Source organism: Sinocyclocheilus grahami, unplaced genomic scaffold (assembly GCF_001515645.1).
Source record: "Sinocyclocheilus grahami isolate Dianchi unplaced genomic scaffold, SAMN03320097.WGS_v1.1 scaffold645.1, whole genome shotgun sequence".
Lineage (NCBI taxonomy): Eukaryota > Metazoa > Chordata > Actinopteri > Cypriniformes > Cyprinidae > Sinocyclocheilus > Sinocyclocheilus grahami.
The window spans coordinates 695,355-718,043 of NW_015505824.1; the positions used below are offsets into that span (position 1 = coordinate 695,355).

General features: G+C 37.1%; 2 protein-coding genes across 2 annotated transcripts in view; both read left to right on the top strand.

The window, feature by feature from the left end:
* LOC107558402 (regulator of G-protein signaling 12-like) overlaps positions 1–15,397 on the top strand; it is a 43,147-nt gene extending 27,750 nt beyond the window's left edge. Inside the window, exons 7-18 of the mRNA XM_016242067.1 lie at positions 2,204–2,347; positions 2,449–2,631; positions 3,193–3,337; positions 4,909–4,997; positions 5,588–5,794; positions 5,908–5,981; positions 6,247–6,373; positions 8,950–9,040; positions 9,404–9,462; positions 9,833–9,947; positions 11,534–11,995; positions 15,122–15,397. Of these exons, the coding sequence (XP_016097553.1) occupies positions 2,204–2,347; positions 2,449–2,631; positions 3,193–3,337; positions 4,909–4,997; positions 5,588–5,794; positions 5,908–5,981; positions 6,247–6,373; positions 8,950–9,040; positions 9,404–9,462; positions 9,833–9,947; positions 11,534–11,995; positions 15,122–15,363 (1,938 nt within the window). The 3' untranslated portion in view covers positions 15,364–15,397. The remainder of the gene's footprint in view (positions 1–2,203; positions 2,348–2,448; positions 2,632–3,192; positions 3,338–4,908; positions 4,998–5,587; positions 5,795–5,907; positions 5,982–6,246; positions 6,374–8,949; positions 9,041–9,403; positions 9,463–9,832; positions 9,948–11,533; positions 11,996–15,121) is intronic.
* A 1,714-nt stretch (positions 15,398–17,111) lies between these two features.
* LOC107558438 (zinc finger protein 697-like) lies at positions 17,112–21,931 on the top strand. The gene is made up of 3 exons (XM_016242101.1): positions 17,112–17,939; positions 19,284–19,466; positions 20,662–21,931. The coding sequence occupies exons 1-3, from the start codon at positions 17,231–17,233 to the stop codon at positions 21,360–21,362; spliced, it is 1,593 nt and encodes a 530-aa protein (XP_016097587.1). The 5' UTR covers positions 17,112–17,230; the 3' UTR covers positions 21,363–21,931.
* The last annotated feature ends 758 nt before the right edge of the window (positions 21,932–22,689 follow it).

Sequence of the window (22,689 nt, forward strand, 5' to 3'; positions counted from 1 at the left end):
TCAGGTCATTTGATGTGTGTGTGTTTCTGGGGGCGGTAACCGGAGCAGAGGTGTGAACAGCTGTGTGTTACTACACGCAGCTACATCAACGACCATATGTAAAAACCCTCCCCTCTCAACAAACACATATCACACACGTTCAGTTAAGATGAGAGAGGCTGCTGAGATGTCTGCAGGCATTTTCTCCAGCTCAGTAACTTTACCTCTCTCCTCTTTTTCTCCTCCTCTACCCCACCGAAGTCAGGATGACAATTGCTCATTCATGTCTTTTTTTCTTCTCTTTCAGTCGGCCGCATCAGATGGTGGTGAGTACTCCGTTTAAACCCTTTCTAACAAGCAAAATCTATTTATTCAGAAAGTAGTTTAAAGAGTTCTGCTGACAGTTAGCTTTAAGTAGAGATTGCTATTATAAAATTATTTTAGACTATTGTTGTAAGCCATTGAATTTTATTTGTGTAGTCTAGTCTTAAAGTGTTACATTTGTCTATGAATAGATGCAAGAAAAATGGTACAAGAGAAGTAGAAGATCATAATTTAAGCAGTGCACTTCATTTGAGCACTGAGAATAAAGCAAAACTCACTTTCTCCAATTGAATATATATTGACGAGTTACAGATTGGAATGTGTAATTGAAGTAATCGGTAGCAGTTGATGACATATACTATTGTTCAAAAGTTTAGGGTCAGTTTTAAAAAAAAAAGAAAGGTTTTTAGTTCAAATAAATGCTGTTCTTTTGAACTACAAAAAATAAAAATAACAGTTTCCACAAAAATACTAAGCAGAGCAACTGTTTTCAACAATGGTAATAAAAATAAATGTTTGTTGAGTACCAAATTAACATATTAGAATGATTTCTGAAGTGTCATGTGACACTGAAGACTAAGGTAATGGCTGCTGAAAAAGTTCAACTTTGTCATCACAGGAAAAAATACCATTTAAAATATATTAAAAATATTATTTGAAATAACTTGATAACTCACAATAGTACTGTTTTACTGTACTTTATTTTGTCTTTAGAGACCTTACAACAAATCTCGCACAGAAAGTTACACTTAAAGATTTTGGTTTAGGTCAAAGTGCAGAGAGAACGTTTTTGGGCATGTCAGAAGCAAAAAGTGTCAGTAAAACTGTCAGCAGGCCAATGAGAAAGTTTCCTTTAATTTGCAGGTTATGACAGTGATTGTGCACTATATTCCAATTGTTTTGAAACCATTTATTAGCCTTGTGTGAGGAACAAACCAACATTTAAAGATGAAGCGCGTCAGTTTATTTTAGTATTATTTTTATACTGTTATAGAAATTATTCATATTTTGAATTAGCTGCTTTTATACTTTAAGTAGTCATTTTAATTTTAATATTTTATATATTTTTATATTTGAAAGAACTTTTTTCAAACTTTGTTCCAGGACATTTATATATTTTTAAAAAGTTTATGTATGTATGTAACTAATATTTATATATATATTTTTTCAGCTTTAGTTAATGGAAATTATTTTTAATAGATTTAGATAACAATAACATTAGTGTATGTATGTGTTTCAATTGATATTAGGGTGGTTAAATAATTAAGAGTCAGGAGCATACAGGTCAATAGATTTTTGATCTTATTTGAATCCTTTTTCAGCTGTCCCAGAAGGCCAAAGAGATCTACAATTGTTTCCTCTCAAGTAAAGCTACCATGCCGGTGAACATCGATAGTCAGGCTCAACTTGCTGATGATGTCCTGACAGCTCCACAGCCTAACATGTTCAAACAGCCACAGCTGCAGGTCGATGTACACACATGATTAAACTCCCACATTCACATTGCCGTTGTCATTGTTTGACTGAGCAAACCTAACCTTCATTAAGCCTTGACTCATCCTTTTTATACTGTTATAGAAATTATTCATATTTTGAATTAGCTGCTTTTATACTTTAAGTAGTCATTTTAATTTTAATATTTTATATATTTTTATATTTGAAAGAACTTTTTTTTTTCAGTTCCAAGACATTTATATATTTTTAAAAAGTTTATGTATGTATGTAACTAATATTTATATATATTTTTTTTCAGCTTTAGTTAATGGAAATTATTTTTAATAGATTTAGATAACAATAACATTAGTGTATGTATGTGTTTCAATTGATATTAGGGTGGTTAAATAATTAAGAGTCAGGAGCATACAGGTCAATAGATTTTTGATCTTGAATCCTTTTTCAGCTGTCCCAGAAGGCCAAAGAGATCTACAATCGTTTCCTCTCAAGTAAAGCTACCATGCCGGTGAACATCGATAGTCAGGCTCAACTTGCTGATGATGTCCTGACAGCTCCACAGCCTAACATGTTCAAACAGCCACAGCTGCAGGTCGATGTACACACATGATTAAACTCCCACATTCACATTGCCGTTGTCATTGTTTGACTGAGCAAACCTAACCTTCATTAAACCTTGACCCATCCCTGCAGATCTTTAACCTGATGAAGATGGACTGTTACGCTCGTTTCCTGAAGTCCACTCTCTATCAGGAGTGTATGCTGGCTGAGGTAGAGGGCCGACCTCTCCCTGACCTCTGCCCGATTCCATGTAGCCCCGCCCCGTCCAAGCACAGCTTCACCTCTGACCGTTCCACATTCTCCACACCTAAAAAGGTACTAATCTCACTACAGCAGCAATATCTCTCAAGAAAGCTTTGTGGTAGTTAAATTATGAGTAATGGGGAAATGTTTTTTGTTTACATTTACACCAGATTTTTTTTAGTAGTTGTCTATGGTTTCCTGTGTTAATATAGATCTCATCTGTTTCAAATGGCATCAACTACCTTCCATTTTAATGTATTTATACTTTAATATGAAAAATAGGCATTGCTACATCACTTGAAAAATATATTAAAATAATATTAAATAATCAAACAATTAAAATATTTATTATTAATATAAAAATATAATTAAATATTAAATCCATTTTATTGAATTGACAGCAAACATAAATACATTTTGGTATATACAATTACTATATACATAATATAAAATAATGCAATATAAATAATATAAAATATTCCATGGTATAACATTTTGGCCATGCTACCAACTGCTTACTTCCATGCTATCTGTACAGAATACATTTAATGGACTTAATGTATACTGACATTTCCTATAGCTTTAGCCTGATTCACTGCTATGATATTCTGATTGTGTCATGTTGTGTTACAGGAAAACAGGAGGCCCAAAACAGGCAGGTCAAGTGATGACCTCAGAGAGAAACTCTCAGATAAGAAAAATGGCTTCTTTTCCTGGTACAGATATCCAAGTATTGGGAAAGGACAAAAGAAAAGAGACGCCCCAGATTTACCTTACAGTGAGTCTCAAAACAGTATCACATCAGTAATTATTTAATTTCTTGTATTTATAGCATCTTAGGGTGCTTTCATATTAGCACTTTTGGTGCCCACCCGGGTTCGATAGATGTCAGAGTTCGGTACGTTTGGATGATGTGAACGCTGTCTTCCGAACTCGGCTGCGCACCCGCGAACCGTACCAGAGTCTGCTTAAAAAGGGTGGTCTGGGGTACGGTTCAAGTGAACTCTGGTACGGTTCGCTGCTGATGTGAACGCAATCGTACCAAATCACGGAAGTGAACGCTATTAATGCCATATTATTTTATAAAAATGTGTGTTTCACTCACTTTCCTGACGAGCATGACTGACACGCTGCAAGCAGAGAGCTGTATATCTAATTTCTGTTCGCCTTCAGAGTTCTTTAGAGCATTTGCAGTACATTCGTAAAATTTAAAAACTGAAGCTTTGGAAACAAAACCAATGGTTCAAAAACATAAATATAAAACTGAAGAGAGCCTTGCTATGCATTTAGCCGTCTTCTCCTACGCCATTGTGACCTGGTACGGTTCGCTGCTGATGTGAATGCAATCGTACCAAATCACGGAAGTGAACGCTATTAATGCCATATTATTTTATAAAAACGTGTGTTTCACTCACTTTCCTGACGAGCATGACTGACACGCTGCAAGCAGAGAGCTGTATATCTAATTTCTGTTCGCCTTCAGAGTTCTTTAGAGCATTTGCAGTACATTCGTAAAATTTAAAAACTGAAGCTTTGGAAACAAAACCAATGGTTCAAAAACATAAATATAAAACTGAAGAGAGCCTTGCTATGCATTTAGCCGTCTTCTCCTACGCCATTGTGACTAAGCAACGGGGTAAACAGCTGCTGGCTTGATGACGCAAATGAACCGCGGTTCGGACCCAAATAATATAATGTGAACACAGTCCAGCAGGGGGAAGGGGAAGGGGGGAGCAATAGAACTATGGTTCGGACCAAGCAATCGAACCAAGTGTGAAAGCACCCTTATACTACTGTAGATCTGACCCTGTATGCTGTTGATGAATGAGTACTGATTATGCTTAATAGGCTGATGGGATTTTAAGGCATGTAAGCACTTTAAAGAGTGTTCTAAATTGTGTTGTTTTATCTTAGTCCCAGACCCAGACTTTCCAACTTTAAAATGAAAATCCATCAAAAATATGTTTTTTTTAAGCTGAGTGAAATTTTATTTCAATATTCGTTTCTATATTTATTGTGTAAATGAGCTGTGGTGTCATTTTCATGGCAACCAACATTTTTTCCCCCAAAAGTTACTTTATTTGGTTATCAAGGAGGCCACAGTTCCAAAAGTAGTTGAAGTGTCCATTGTTGAAGAAACACCCTTTTGTTTGCCATCAAGAGCAGAGAAAAGCTTCCCTAACTGAATTTAATGTAATTTATTAAAAGTTAACTTTCTTACAATTAGTGTATTTTGGTAGTTATTTTTTTTGCACATTGTAAAAATGTTCTGATATAAAACCAATTTAATGTAAATTCTAATATGTGACATCTGCCATGTTGTGATTGGTTATCTATATGCGTGGACAGACTGTAATGGGCGGAGAGAGTCTCAGGGTTCACTGTCTTCTGGTGCAAGTCAAGAGCTCAACACTTCGTCTTCCGGAGGAAAGAATGAGGTAAGAAGATTGGGAGTTACATTAGGGAGTTTAGGAGTGCACCATTTAGAACACTAAAGAGTTAATACGTATCCATTAGATATGCAAAGGAAAAATGCATAATTTCAGTTAGGTTGAAGAAAAGCTTTTGGCTTCTCTCCTGAGCCCACAAGAGGGTGCGTCCAGCAAAATGTTTACTAATGCACGTTTATTCAAAGTGCATAATGTTTAAAATAATGTTCTCATCATTGTTCTCTTTTTCTGCAATATTTTTAATGAACAACGCAGCAGCACCGCATCTAGTGGTTTCAACTGGATAGGCTGACATAAATATTATAATGCAGTGACACCTAGGCTACATCGTAATCACAACTCGTGTGCCGCTGATAAGTCTGTCTGACGCACACCTCAAATTCGAATGCAACGTTTTTGCATTTGAATGTGGATTTTTATTTTAAATTCGACGAATATTCGAAATTCAAAAAATTTTTTGACAGCCCTACACTGCAGTGATTTTACCACAGGTTTAGGGGTTGTTTAACTTTTTCCAATTTGACATAATAAATTTCATATTTTCGTTGGTTGTTTTATAATGTTTTGTATGTGTAAAGCAGTGTGAGCTGAGAAGTTCTGGTTCTGTTTGGGAAAAGGACAAAGAGCGATGTAGCAGGACGTGTACAGTAATGCTACCTGACGGCTCTGGCTGCTCCATTCCTCTACGACAGGGTGCCTCCATCAGACAGGTGCTGCTGGAGCTCTGTCAAAAACAGCACATCAACCTGGCTTCTGTCGACCTCTTCCTCACTGGAGGAGAGAAGGTAGAGAGAGAGAGACCCTTCACAGCTTTTATAATGTCTCCTTTAGTTCTTCTGTGAATGCTAAGCTTGAGCTTTGTCACCAATTTATCTTTTTCTCATTGATCCCTGCCTAGCCTTTGGTGTTGGACCAAGATAGTATTACTCTCAGCTCCCGAGAACTTCGTCTTGAAAAACGCACTTTGTTCAGGTACATATTGTTATTATTATCTCTCTTTCACTGGTGCTCGGTTGAAAGTTCACGATAATCCCTTAGTATTTAATGACCAAATATTTGCACCCAAATGGAGTTATTATTTTGACTTTTATATTCAATAGGAAATTCTCTTCAATACCAGCACGATCGGTTCTCGCCAAGAGTACCATATCTCATAAATGTAGAAAGACCATCAAACAAATGTGTGCTGTGGTTGGTGCTAGACTATAAATAAATCCACCCTGTCTGCTATTTTCAGACTGGACCTGGTACCTATTAACAGATCGGTTGGGTTGAAAGCAAAGCCCACAAAACCTGTGACTGAGGTTCTGCGTCCTGTGGTTGCCAAGTATGGACTTCACCTTGGTGACTTGGTTGCCAGAATAGTAAGTGATTGACTGTGAGCAGTTACACATATGGCTGGCATACGCTGTATATTTTTGCATTGTTTGCTGTGCACACTCTCAGTACAGATCTGGGGCTGCATTCACGAAAATCTTTTTAAGAAATAAGATAAATTCCAAGAAGTCTGTAAGAATGTTCCTAAGGGCAATTCTTGAAAAATTCTTAAGAAGTTCTCAAATATATTCTTAAGAACATCTTGTTTTTTTTTCTTAAGAAGAAAATAGAAGGCATTATCTGATTGAATAAATGGCGTTTCTTGCTGAAGAATCACTGATAAACTAAATGAAAAACAATTTAAGGATTGTCTTTTTGCACTGCCTGCAGATTACTGTAATAATGATAAGCACGCACACTATTTTCATAGTGTGCTTGACGGGAGCTTAGTTTGGTGTTTTTAATGCACCGTGTTTTTGAACAGTTACTTTCAAAGAGCCTGTTTCAAGATGAAGCGATCTGTTTGATTCATTTGTGCGCCGTCTTTTTGCGCTCTTCATAGAGTGAACGAGTACTGTGTGTGTGTTACAGTAAACTGATACAGTATACGCGTCTTGTGTATGGCCACGTTCATATGCACTGATTAAGATTGTTGTATTTACAGGCAAAAAATTAAAACAAGCCCTGTCTGACTCGTTTTTGTAGAGTTGTTAATGAATATCAAATTCAGAAAAAAGTTGTCATGCATAATAATGATTCATGACCCATCGTTTACATTATCCATCATTGGTGTGTCACTTCAAAAAACTTGTGCACATCGATATTAATAGTCCCACTATGTATTTTAGTGTATGTAACTAGTGTTGTTGTAATGCTTAGATATAACGATTACTTTGAAATAACCCTATAAATTCATTAAATCATTCTCACCATTTGGTATTTAAGTCTGAGGTTATCCTAACTTTAGGAAGTTATTTATGATGATTTTTAAGAAGATTATTTTCAAGAATTTAAATTCTTTTTAAGTTTTGTCTTTAGAACAATCTTAAGAAAAAAGATAAGATATTCTTAAGAAGAATTTTTGGGAATACAAAATATTTAGTTAAGTTAGAAAATAAGAAGAAAATGGCAGTTAAGAAGCAATTTCTTCTTAAGAATGTTTAGTGAATACAGACCCTGAATTCAGAATTTATTCAAAAAATAGCAATGCCTCATATAATCTGTGATTTAAATCTATCAAATAATCTGTGATCTGTGATTTTAAAACAATAGGATTTTCTGATGTGAAATGTACATGCAGCTGGTTCAGTCTCATTGGGTGTGGAGTTATGTGGTATAGCAGGAACACTGCAGTTTTTCCCCTCTTAAACGTCAAACAGTGGTCATCTGAGCCAGCTTTTAGAAGTTAATGGAAGACAGCACTAAGCAGAGAGAAATGACTGTAATGGCTTGAAACAAAGCCACCTCCCAGCTCCACAAAGCATGAACGCTTGATTATTTTTAGCCAGTCTGTGAAGCTTTTACTATATCACAGAGCACAGACGTTCAGCATTAACCTTCGAAAGCACTGAAGAAGATCTATGTGATGCTAACATGTGGGGCATAGCTAAAACTACAGATATAAAGCTAGGCTAAAAGCAGGTGCTAACATTTCAGTCACATATCAGTGTTTGGTACCTAGATTAATGTTCTGGGTTCAAAATGAGTTGTTAAAAACAAGCAAAAGCTGTGTTTGGTGGCGCAAGATATTCCAGATGATTGAAAAGCAGAAATAATCCTTTAATAAAATATCCTTTAATACTGTTCAGGGTGCATAAACCTCTAGTCTTGTGTTACCGTAATTCTTGTAAATTAAGTTTACATATTTAAATAATACTTTGTGGATAGTAACATCATATAGTCACGTCAGGATTTGAAAAATATCAGATCGTAATTGTACACAGACAAGGTTAAGCAATTTGATAAGTAGTCATGTTAACATGTATAATGTTCAAATATTATGAACAGGAGTATAAAGCTTCCCATTATGGTGTGAGAAACCGATGCAAATGATTCAGCGCGTGAGTGAACTATTCACGATTCAGTTTGATTCATTTTTAATTTCAGACCTTATTGCAAACCCGTTTGACCGATTAGATAAAAAAGAGAGATTAATTTATGGCTTTGACATTTTTCTTATAGAAAACACTAATGATGTGTTTGTTGAACTATTAACGGGTATGATTCTCTCAGGTCGATATACAGTCATCTCCTCTGTCAGAGAAGGATTTATCAGTAAATTTATACTGGGGCACACCTGTATTTCTGGGGCTTTTGCCATAGTAAAAAGGGTCTAGGTAGGGTCTAAACCCTGATTATGGGTACTGTTTCAAAACAGTATGTATTTTAATGTTCGATGCAGTGCCTGGTCCCATAAACTGTCATGTATGTTTAGGCAAACTGAGAGATGCATAGAAATGATTTTCTGTGGTAATCAACAGCATGCCTGTCTTTAAACCTTAAATTGTATTGAAACTGAAACAGTAAGCTGTATGTGCGTGCCAAAGAAAGAATATTTAAAATTAGTTTGTAAAGTCACATTTCTTGAGAAAAGAGGCTAATGCTAAATGTTTGAACTTTTTAGAGTGGAGAGACAGAAGTTCTCGATCTTGGAGTGCCCATATCAAACCTCGATGGCCTACGAGTTGTACTGGAGAGGGCTGATCCAGCCAAAGGTACACACACACACACACATGCTGGGTTTTGATGTTTTATGGAAACTTTTCATAGACATAATGATTTTTATACTGTACAAACTCTATATTCTATCCCCTAACCCTAAACCTATCCCTCACAGAAAACGTTTGCATTTTTACATTTTGAGATAAAACTAATACAGCTAGTTATACTATAACCTAACCCTAACAGAAAACACGCTACGCTTTTTTAGAAATGTTTTCTTAAAACACACACATTCATGCACACACAGCCTTGTGCACTATCAGGTTCTCCACTTCTCTCTGATAATATCAAGTAATTATGTTCAAGGTCATTTCAACATTCCTTTGGGTAATTGCTTTGTTGTACTCCTTTACCAGACAAGTCTAAAACACTCAACTCCAAAACACCAGCTGCCAAGAATAGTCTGCCAAGAGAGGTGAGAGTGACTTCAGTAAACACAGTAGTGTGTGAGATGTCATGCCTGCTTCAATACTTTAAATATCCAATATACTCTAACTGCATTCATCAATCAGAAACTAAATGCATCTTGAGCTAAATAACATTCTCTGTATGTTACAAACTCTAAACATGCATGAATGCGGTGAGCTTGAACTTGTGGGTACATGCATGACTTATCGTTGTGTTACGTTTTGAAATATCAGTATGCATTAGAAATGGCTTTGTCCACTGTTCAGACATAATTCCTATATTTTATAAAGGGAATAAAACCTTCATGAAGATGTCAATCTATAAGACATTTGGTACAATATTCATTCATCCTACATATGTCTTTACTGCATTGCTAGAGAGATGAAAGTTCGGCAGGAAAACCGTGGAAAGGAGATGGTGAAGACAAGCATCCCCGGACAGCTGCGTCAGAAAGGAAGAAAGGGAAAAAGAATCATATAGATGAAGCAGAGGGTACATATTTTCCACTTTTCTCTGACAGTGCTTTCATGTCCATAGTTTTTGTCAAAGTATTTGGGGACTTAAAGGGGTCATATGATGCTTTTTTAAAGATAATTATTTTGTGTATTTGGTGTAACAGAATATGTTGACATGCTTTAATGTTCAAAAAACACATTATTTTTCATATACTGTACATTATTGTAGGTCCTCTATGCCCCGCCCCTCTCAAACGCTTCGTTTTCTACAAAGTCCCTCCTTCCGACAAGCACAGTCTGCTCTGATTGGCCAGCTGACCCAGTGCATTGTGATTGGCCGAACACCGCAAGCACTCGTCGGAAATGTAATGCCCCTTACCATAATCGCGAGCTTCATCTTTCAAATTAATGTAAAGACAGAGCCTGAAAGGGGAACAGAGTCGCGTAACAGACAGTGATGAAGCTGGTATGTGTTTGCAGTACACAAGCCACGGTTAAGACAGCTGACTCCACTGTGATGTGACCCCCCCTCCCTCTCTCTCGCTCGCTCGCACTCTCTCTCGCACTCTCTCTCTCTCTCTCTCTCTCTCGCTCGCGCACACACACACACGATGCGCAAAACTCCGCATTTGAACAGTCAATAGCAAATACTTAAACTAATAACAAAACAGTAGCTGATTAATAAGTGCCAGATTGTCATAGCAAAGTAAGAATTACCTCCTCTCCTAGGTTCACGAAATGATTGTCCATAAAATGCATTGCTGTTCTGTTGTAAGTAATCTTAAAGATTCCTAAATGCATCTACTTTCGGAAGGCCAAATAAAGTGCTTTTGCTTTCGCCTAGAAACACACAGCGTCTCCCTGACATGGCTGCTTCAACACTAACTGCGGTTACTGAAACCCCGCCTTCTTTCTTTGCGTGAACATTTGGGCGGCATTATGCAAATATTTCCACATAGTGAGGTAGATATGTGGGGGCGTGTTAGAACGAGCCGTTTTAGGGGGGCGTGGCAGAGACTTAACTTTGATAAAGAATATCTCTTTGGTTTTGAGACTTTAGTCTTTGCAACTTCAGGGATCTTATCTATGCACAATCAGCTTGTAACACTCCAAAGCATCATATGACCCCGTTAAGCCACACTTGTGTTAAAAGCTAGTAGATGAAGATTTGCCTCAATTTTTAGCTTAAGAGTTTTTTTTTTTTAAATCTTTGAAATGGTTTGATATTTTCCAGTGTTATTTTAGTATTATTTATAAAGTATTATACTATTTATTAATATTTTGAATTAGATAGTATTTTCATTCTCTTGTTTAAAGTTTAAGTTAATACATGTTGTTTGTTGTTTTTCATTTAAAAAATATTTCTATTAAGCTTTAATTTATTTTTTTCCACATTTAATTTGAAATTTTAGTACCTAAACTTTAGTTAGTTGTCAAGGCAACCTTTTGACTTTCATATATTTAATTTTCATATAAAATGTATGTTTTATTTTATATTATTTTATTTTTTATGTTGTTTTAATAAAACATTTTTTAATGAAAAGAGGTTTAGGTTTAGTAAACAATAAGTGTTTACATTTTACATACTGTTTACTTATAGTTTAAATCACTCTTCTTTTGTAGAATTTTTCGAGTTGTTGAGTCGTGCTCAGAGCAGTCGTGTTGATGACCAGAGAGGCTTGCTGAGAAAAGAAGACCTAGTGCTTCCTGACTTTCTCCGTGTGGACCCAGATCCCGAATCCCAACCTCCTGCCTGCTCAACCCCTACCACCCATAAACCCGGCCACACCACCACCACAACCCCCCGACCTCCTAAACCCAGCTCCTCGAACGGACACCCCCGTGCACCAAGCCCTGACACGCCCCCTTTCACTGCCCCACTCTCCCCCATCCTACACACCTCTGGTCCGCAGAGTCAGGAAGAGGAAGGGCTGGGTGACCTGACTCTTGTGGGGGAGGGTGACATCAGCAGCCCTAACTCCACTCTGCTTCCGCCTCCGCCAAGCTCTCCGCCCCCTTATGAGGGCAGCCTACCTGAGGCCAACTTCACTCCTCCGCCATGCATACACAGGCATCCCAGCCCAGGTATTTCTCCCGCCTGACTAGCTGTGAGTGTGGCTGTGTGTGTGTGCGTGTGGTGGGTGGCATGTTTGAATGGATTAGTTTAATATTAAAACACACACCCCGAATTCACCTGACACCTTATACACTTGATAGTGTTGATCTCACTAGTGTCAAATTCATAATTGCATATATATGACCCTGGACCACAAAACCAGTCATAAGTGTTTTTGAGATTTGTACTGAATAAATAAGCTTTCCACTGATGTATGGTTTGTTAGGATAGGACCATACTTGGCCGAGATACAACTATTTGAAAATCTGGAATCTGAGGATGCAAAAAAATCAAAATATTGAGAAAATCGCCTTTAAAGTTATCCAAGTGAAGTTCTTAGCAATGCATATTACTAATCAAAAATTAAGTTTTAATATATTTATGGTAGGAAATTTACTAAATATCTTCATGGAAAATGATCTTTACTTAATATCCTAATGATTTTTGGCATAAAAGAAATATCGATAATTTTGACCCATACAATGTATTTTTGGCTATTGCTACAAATATACCCCAGCGACTTAAGACTGGTTTTGTGCTCCAGGGTCACATTTATATTTACATAGACTACTGTTCAAAAGTTTGGGGTCGGTAAGATTTTTGTTTTTAAAAGAACTTTCTTATGCTTACAAGGCTGCATTTATTTGTTTAGTGAAAACAGTAATATTGTGAAATATTATTAGACTTTAAAATAACTGTTTTCTATTTAAATATATTTTAAAAGGTAACTTATTCCTGTAATGACAAAGCTGAATTTTTAGCATCATTACTCCAGTCTACTCCAGAAACATTTCTTATTATTATAATGTTGAAAACAGTTTTGCTGCTTAATATTTTTGTGGAAACCATGATACAGTTTTTCGGGATACTTTGTTGAATAGAGAGTTCAAAAGAACAGCATTTATTTGCAATAGAAATGTTTAGTAACATTATAGATATCTTTATTGCCTATTTTGATCAGTTTAAAACTTCCTTCCTGAATGAATTTAATATTTAAGAACTCATACTGACGCCAAACTTTTGAACAATAGTGTAGCTGTGCTTGAAATGGAATACTAGTGTACTGCATACTGCCCAGTATTTACAGTATAAACTGCCTGATGTTTCTTTAAGAATTTTATGTGAAACAATATGGATTATGCACTTATAAACATAGTCACATGACTTAAATAAAATGACTAATTCAGTGAGTTGTAAACACAAAAAATATGGTTTCTTTGAAATGTATCAACTTTTGGTAGTGTTACGAAATAATGAGTCAAGAAAGAGATGTTTAAAATCACAGATTTACTTCCAGTTCGTTCATCAAACAGTAAAGAGAGGGTCCGGTCAAGTGCATTGCATTGCATTGTGGGATACAGTATTCTGCACATTGTATTCTGTCCTACACAAATGGTCAAATAGTAGCATCTGGAGATTCTCTGTTTGTAGAAAATGTGCAAACTATACACAGAATACTACAGAAATAGTATGAGCAGTATACTAGTATGCAATTCGGATCATAGCCAGTTTCTCTGTAACTGTGGACTATGTAATGTGTATGTGTTGAAAGCTTTAAATTAACGAGGCATTCATTTGTCTTGTTTTGACACGTCTTTATGAAAATAAGACACCCTGTAGATCATGTTGTAATTTAATTGTTCACATGGGTGTATAAAGACTGTGCTGTTTACAGTGTTTCTGAGGATTGTAAATAATCATTTAAAAAACTGTGTTAAAATGTTAAAATGTGTCTCTACCCATCTAATCACGATTCAACAATGCTGAATGTGAGACTTTAATCAGAGCTGTTCTGGCAGGAATACTCTAACAGTATTTCACAATACACTTTTAAGATTCGAGCTGTATTCAATGCTCTCAAACAGTCGCATTGTTGATTTGCTTGCCATCCTGTTTCCTTTGTAGTGATCATGTTGATTCTGTGCCAATCTGATTAGATCTAATAAATGCTAGCAAAATCAGACTAGACTTGCCTGTGATCTTGTGTATCATTCCTATACCTATGTTATCATGTTTCTTTATGCTCCTTTCTTTTCTGCATCTTAATTTTCCATTCATACTTTCCTTGATTGCATTTGACAAATATACTGGAACCTTGTTGATTCAGAGGTCTGCAGACCTGAAACCACTCAGAAACCTCAAAGCATTATTGATCACGTTTATCCTATAATAATCAATCATTTCTGATATTGTGTACAGCATGTGTTTGCACAGAAATTCTTTCCAACCTACTGAAACTGCTAAAATAAGATGACTGCATGAAAAGCACCAGTAACCTACGAGAGCATGAACATGAAGAAAGCTCTTCCATCTCCACTGTTTGTCTGTTTACAATGATCATGGACTAGAAACCTTCTACTCGCACCAAAATCGGACTCATTTTTAAATTTGTTGTACTCACAAAACCGGCTGGCTACAACAGTGGTTCCCAACCCTGGTCCTGGAGGCACCCCAACACTGCACATTTTGCATGTCTCCTTTCTCTGACACACCAATTTCAGGTCTTGAAGTCTCTACTAATGAGCTGATGGTCTGAATCAGGTGTGTTTGATTAAGGAGACATGCAAAACGTGCAGTGTTGGGGTGCCTCAAGGACCAGGGTTGGGAACCACTGGGCTACAATATAGGGATTAGATTTATAATAACAATAACAATACTTTTAACTTTTTAATTTGCAAATATACCAACAGTCTATAAAGTAAAGACACCATCCATTTGCTGATTTATTTATTTATTTATTATTGATTTATTTGCTAATGAGGACATACTGCCACCTTGTGGTTGGATGGTCATTGTCAAAGTAACATTGCTCACAGTCAAGTTTTTGTCCAGAGTAACAATAAATGGTGAACGATTGAACATTTTCACTATTCATTAATATTATATTATTCATAATAATGTCCTAGAACATGCTGTCACATATAAATAATCTGAACTTCATTATCAGTGTCAATCGCCTAAAACAAAATGCAGCCTGACTTGAACCTGACTTTCATTTACCAATCAACCAAATCTGATTCCGGTTCCCAATTCCTACATTCACTTTATATTCCTTTATATGTGCTGTACTGACTTGTTTGCAAACTTTTCTCCAGGTACAGAAGAAGGAAACTCATGCATTTCAGCTGTCAACAACCATTCCTCTTCAACAGCCCAAGTGCTGGACAAGGGGGTCATTCTGGAGGACAGCTTTGAGGGTTACGCAGCAGAGCTTCGCCAGTGCCAGAACAAAATGAGAAATGGCATTTACCCCTCCACAGAAGCATCCCGTCCCCTCAGTGGGGTGCTGGAAGTCAACGAGAGTGACACAGTGCAATACAAAGCAACGTTTGTCTGAAGGAAGCTGCTTGTTGGACATTTTCAAAGACTGATATGAAATGTGTATGTGGAAAATATTGTGTGTGTTAATAATGTAACCTATGACTGAAAAGGTTATTCCTTAATATTTTGTAACTTTAGACCATTCTTTATTTAATGATGATAATAATAAAAAAAACTGTTCAGTGTTAGATTGGAATCATAGTGCACATCAGAATATCAGTGTAACTAGTTGGGAATTGTAGTGGAAGGTAAGTGGAAATGGTTTCAGTAGATATAGTGGAACTTAGTCCACCAATTCAGATTAATTCCTTTAAATGGAATGTTTTGTTTTTGGAAATGCAAACGCATTATGTTAAACACAGATTCAGTTTTAAAATACACAAAAATGAATGATTATTATTAAAAATGCATTTAAAAAATATTTTGGAGTCATCTATTTTTGTCTAATTTGTGGGCTCACTGTGTTTATGTCGTAACTATTTTCAACTTTTTTGTAATTAGTGAGATCATTTCATACTTCAAAGAAGAACTTTTAAGAGAAAGAACAAGAGCATGGCAAATTACACATACATATCATGTATCTGAATACATGTCAAAATATTTACTAAGAAATTTACATCAAAGAACAACTGAAAATTGGGAAAAGAACCAACAGAGTGAAAGGAAGCAAACCTATAACAAGTGAGATGTACAGTAAGTGTACAATAAGTCAAGTCTAAAACGTGTCTAAGAGCGACATCTAGTGGCCATTAGACAAAATAGAATTGGTCCTGCTTCTAAAACCAAACAACAGACATTTCTAATTTTCGATACTAGCTTTGATATACTGTGTTGTGCCAGTCAAACTATTTTTAACAGCACAGTTAGTCTTTGATGACAAATTGACAAATATATTAAATGTTATTTAAAGGGATAGTTCACCCAAAAATGGAAATTACCCCATGATTTACCCAACCTCAGGCCATCCTAGGTGTAGATGACTTTCTTCTTTCAGACGAATACAGTCGGAGTTATATTTAAAAATGTCCTGGCTCTTCCAAGCTTTATAAAAGCAGTGAATGGGTGGTAATATTCAATAGTCCAAAAGAAATCCAATAAAGTGCATCCATCCATCATAAAAAGTGTCCCACACGGCTCCGGGGGCTTAATAAAGGCCTCCTGAAGCGAATCGATGCGTTTTTGTAAGAAAAATATCCATATTTAAAACTTTATAAACCTTACTCTCTAGCTTCTGCTAACTATCGTACGTGTGTACCCGAGAGAGTGGCGTTCCAGCGGATGATGTAGGACGTAGGCATACGTGCGTATCGATTCACTTCAGGAGCCCTTAATGAACTCCCCCAGTGCCGTGTGGGACACTTTTTTATGATGGATGGATGCACTTTATTTGACTTCTATTGGACCATTGAATATTACCACCACCCATTCACTGCCTTTATAAAGCTTGGATGAGCCAGGACATTTTTTAATATAACTCCAATTGTATTTGTCTGAAAAAAGATATACTATAAGCTATATACACCTAGGATGGCTTGAGGGTGAGTAAATCATGGGGTAATTTTCATTTTTAGGTGAACTATCCCTTTAAGGATACACCAGTTTATCACTACATGACCTCAAAAAATACATTTAGCTAGCTAGGCCTATTACACTTCGTACTGTGTAAGCATATCTATCTATCTATCTATCTATCTATCTATCTATCTATCTATCTATCTATCTATCTATCCAAGTTTGTCTACAGCTACATGATGCCTCTGTAGGGGGCGCTGTTTATAATCTCAACTTCCGAAGTGGGAGGAAGTTCGTCTGGTGTTCTATGGTGTCTCTGCATCCTCAGTGTACATCACGATCAAAACACTGTCCCATCTGCGCTCTTCAGCATGAACCGAAAAAGAAACCACTGCTATTTGGAAACAGGGCCGTCCTCGGAGTCCCAGGCCGCGTTTATGGACAACACAAGGTCCTTCAGCCGAGACGAGGAGGATTTCTCCGAGCTCGAGCCCGACGAGCAGCTGGTGTGCTCGGTGACCGAGATCACGGAGCACCTGGGCAGGAACATCACGGTGGTGCTAGAGTCCGCGCTGTCCGAGATACGCAAGCTGGTCAGCGTCCGGATCAGAGTCCTGAAGATGGAGCTCCGCGAGAAAACCGACGAGATCGAGCTGCTGAAAGCCAAGCTGGAGTCCACGGAGAAAGACGGGAGGGTTTCTAACTCCAGCAGCCTGGACTTCAGGAAAGCAGAGCATCAAACGGGCCAGAAATACAGCGCCGAGCCGAAGAAAGCTAAATCCGGGACGCCCGTGGTTAAGAAGGAGAACATCAACGCGATCTGCGACTATCTGATGAAGGATAAGAACCAGCGGGGTGCTGCTGAAGTGGAGAGCGACCACAGCAATCAGGCCTTTGGGTCCGAACGGGACATGCGGACCGAACCGCAGCCGCACCCGTCTCTGAGCCTGTGGACGGACAACGGTCCCGCGGACACCGACGCTGACTCGGACATTTTCAGCATGCTGCCGTCCGCAAGCAAGCGCATATATGACTACGAGTGGATGACCGGGGTCGAACTCAACTCAGCTGAGTTTAAAGGTACTGCTAGACACATACTATAGTATACATGCAGTTGTATATAACATGCATGCATTGCCGAATGCATAGTTTATAGTATGCATGTATTATAGTAAATAGATACATATAGCTGTACAAAGTATGCATGCATTGTAGTATATAGTATGCATGCATTGATACAGTAGATGCATATAGTATTCATGAACTGTGATATGTTTTCTTTTTAGTATGTGTCTTGTTGATTATAGTATGAATGTGGTTGCATATAATATGCATGCATTGTGTCTTATATGTTTGCATATAGACTATAGTATGCATTCATTATAGTATATAGATGCATGTAGTTGTATAAAGTATGCATGCATTGTAGCATGTAAATAATATGCATGCATAATTTGCGATATGTATATAGACGCATATAGTATTGTGTGATAGATGAGGGAGACGTTCAAAATGTGCAGGGCTGGGGGTACTCCAGGACATGTTTGAGAACCACTAGTCTAAAGTATGCATGCATTGCAATATGTAGCGCATAGACGCATATAGTATTGTGTGATAGATGAGGGAGACGTTCAAAATGTGCAGGGCTGGGGGTACTCCAGGACATGTTTGAGAACCACTAGTCTAAAGTATGCATGCATTGCAATATGTAGCGCATAGACGCATATAGTATTCATGTATCGATATGTTTTCTTTTTAGTATGTGTCTTGTTGATTATAGTATGAATGTGGTTGCATAGTATATGCATGGATTGTGTCTTATATGTTTGTCTACAGTTTATAGTATGCATGCATTATAGTGTATAGATGAATGTAGTTGTGTAAAGTATGCATGTGTATAGTATTTATGCTTTATAAGTGTGCTTGTAGTATGCATTCATTGCCTTATTGCATACATTTAATAAATTATATGCATTATAGGATACATATACATGCATATTATTCTATGCTAGATGCATATAGTATTAATTTATGGTGTATGTATTTACATGTAGTATGTATTCTTTGTAATACATAGTTGCATATTGTATGTTTATAGTTGCCCTTAGGTTGCATGTGTTTTGGTATGCATGCATTGAGCATGCATACATGTTTTTATTTTATTTTCAAATGCTGTTGTTGCTGCAATATTCTGTAATATTTTAATATTTCACCAATGCATGTCAGATCTTGTATGGAATTTAAATATGCTACATAAAGTTGAATTGTATCTACCTCGCTTCAGTTATACAATTAATTCAGTTAATGACTGCTGACATGTAAAAGGTGTTTAAGGGTGGGGAAAAAATGCAAAATTTAAAGCTGAACATTGTATGTATAAATGAGCAAAACCCAGTTTATCCCTGTTGTCCTGTGCTTCTTTAGGTGATAATGAAACAAAATGCGAAGATGTTCCCACTGTGGATGAGGAAGATGACACTGAAGATTCTGAAGGAGGGAGAGCAAGTTTGAGGTCAGTGTCCGATCATTTTCCTCTGGACACTCAGGGCTCCCCGCGGGAAGACAGGAGCAGCCCAGCGGAGGACAGTGTGGACAGAATGGAGCCAGGTCAGTGTTGTAAAAGACAAGGAATGTGGCAGTTTCACATGAACTCTAGATAAATGCAGCTGGGAAGCATTATGTGTTCTGCACTTCTAACCCTGATGTGAACGTTTAATTGATCTTTATCTTCTTATTAAATTCATGAATTGATCCTTACCTTGAAAGTTATGTTTACTGTAAGTTAAGCAATTTAGTTTCAGACATTTAGTCTTGTGCTCCAAATATTACCAACAGCCTTGTCAATGAAGAATAAAAAAAACTAGTGTTTTTGTAGAGAAAATGTTGGGCAGGAATTGTTCAGATGGTGGTTGAACATACCACAATTGTGTCTAAAATGTAATGTTAGTTTGCTTAAATGGTGTAAACAAAATGTCTATAAGTAGGTCAATTTTGATTTCATGTTATTTTAAATTGTAATATGTAGTATGTATTTACTATCAGCCATTGTGCTCTCTGGAAATTGGTATTTATATTGATCAAAACCTTTACTGATCACTACTGATCACACTGATTAAAAACTATAATCCCTTGTTTTTATGCATCTGGCTAGTATATTTGGGGTCTATAAGAATTCAAATGTTTTTGAAACAAATCTTACCAGAGCTGCATTTATTTGATCCAAAAACACAGTAATATCATCAAATAATATTACTTTTTACATGATGTGTTTTTGATTTTGATATATTTTAAAATATAATTTCTGTGATGCAAAGCTGAATTTTCAGCAGCCATTACTCCAGTCTTCAGTGTCACATGATCCTTCAGAAATCAATTTGTATTATTATTATCAATGTTGAAAACAGGTCTGCTGCTTAATATTTTTGTGGAAACTGTGATACTACATTTCAGGATTCTTTGATTTATAGAAAGTTGAATAGAACAGCATTTATTAAAAACAGAAATCTTTTATACATTATAAACGTCTTTATCATTTATGTATCCTTGCCAAATTTAAAGAAATGACTGTCCCCACACTTTTGAATGGTAGTGTATGTTAGACAGAATGACAACCTCAGTCACCATGTATTGTATGAAAAAAAAGATGCAATGATAGTAACTCCATTCAGAAAGCCATTCATGTTTAAAACAACATGATAGTGAAGGTGAGATGACATCATTTTCAGTTTTGCATGAACGCTCCCTTTAAATCCTTTTGGTGTGATTTGGAAATATGAATTGTTATACTGACTCTCCCTTCCAGGTCAGCAGTTCTCCTCTCACACCTTCATCTGCCCCTTCTGTGGAACTCTTTGCCCTGACTCCTCTTTCCTGGAGGAGCACATCAAGCTCATGCATCATGACGAGAGCACTCTGCAGTCGGCCCCGGGCGGTTCTTCCTCTCATGCAGAGGGCGAGGCAGGCCGAGCTCTGGGAGGCCCAGAAAGACCTGTTGGCCGGAGCACACGGGAGAAGAAAGTGGAGGGTGGCTATGAGTGCGGCGACTGCGGCCGTCATTTCAACTATCTTGGCAACTTGAGGCAGCACCAGCGCATCCACACCGGCGAGAAGCCTTTTGTTTGCCCTGAGTGCGGAGAGCGTTTCCGGCACGCCGCGCGTCTCAAGAGCCACCGTCTCAGCCACAGCGGAGCCCAGAGCCCCTTCCCCTGCCCCCAGTGCGGTAAGGGCTTCCCAGTACTGTCCGGACTGAAACGCCACCAGCGTGTGCATACGGGAGAGAGTCCATACGCTTGTCCTCAATGTGGCCGCAGATTTAAAGAGCTGGGCAACTTATACACACACATGCGCATTCACAGCGGCGCTACGCCCTACTCTTGCTACCAGTGTGGGCGGAGCTTCAGGCATCTAGGCACATATAAGAGTCATCGCTGTATGCCGGCTACTCAGTTAGCCAGTGGGCACAGTCCAGCATGGGCGCAGGAAGACAAGGTGCAAACCGGGTAACAGCCTGGTGACGGATATGTTCAAAAAGGGGTTTGTTACTTTCTCGACTGCTGGTTCAGGATCAGTTTCAAGTCTGAGAAAAAAAAGCTCGGCTGAAGAAAGATGTGAGAGAGGCCACTAAGACAATAAAACAACATCAGGTTTCATCATAAACATGAAGCTGTATGAATTAACGCATCTTGTTCATTCAAGTTAGCTCATGTCATCTTTAATGGTAACTTGCTGCTCGTTAGATGTTTGTTTTTGAAACATTTTGCAATAATTTCAAACATAAAAGGTGTTTGAATGTCCATACACAGTATTTCCAGACTTGATGTGATTTAATTAATTTTTTTTGTAAAACGTATTTCTGACTGGCAGATAACAGGGCCCCAATGCCTTACAAAAGCTAATTTAACAATAGAGAGTCTTTTAGGTTAAGTAATTATACATTAATAATGATTCAGCATGCCATTCCCTTATCCACCCTTACAAATAAGTACCATGGTGTCAGATTGTAATACAATGTTATTTGGATATATACCTATTGTGTTGAATAACAACCATATTCATATAAAATACGTACACTGACATTCAAAAGTTTGGGGTCTGTATGATTTTTTAAAAATGTTTTGGAAAAGTCTCTTATGCTCCTTTATTTGCTTAAAATACAGTTTAAAGAGTAATATTGGGAAACATATTTCTATTTGAATATATTTTAAAATTTAATTTATTCATGCGATGGCAATTTAATTGATATTTGGTGATATATTTTTTCAGGATTTGATGGATAAAAAGGTTAAAAAGAACAGCGTTCATAGCGTATATAGGTAACATTAGAAACGTCTTTATTCTGACTTTTGGTCCAAAACAAAAAAAACTTACTGACCCCAAACTTTTTAACAGTAGTCTACATGGTACTTTAAAGAATACCATCCAGTCCAATTAGTATGCAATAATAACGTCAGAAAATACCTGTGAAAATGTATAAAATAAAACAGGAAATCATTTTTATAGATCTGCAAGTTACTGCTAATTGCGAACTGTTATTAGGGTTGAGCGCGTGAGTGCTCAGTGGATGACTTCTGTTACTATATCACCGCGACAGTCAGTGGATCTCTATTCAATTTACTGTTAACACCTTTTTTATTTATATTAGTGAATTTGTTTATATAGGTCTACCTGTATTTTAACAACTTGTAAGTTTGAAAGAAATATACCTGAATGGAAACAATATGAATTTAGAAAAGATGCGTTATTCTGAAATGAACCTGGACACAATTAATGGAAATGACTGTATGACGTTTACCAAGTGTTAGAAATACAAGAAATCCATCAGATTTATTTT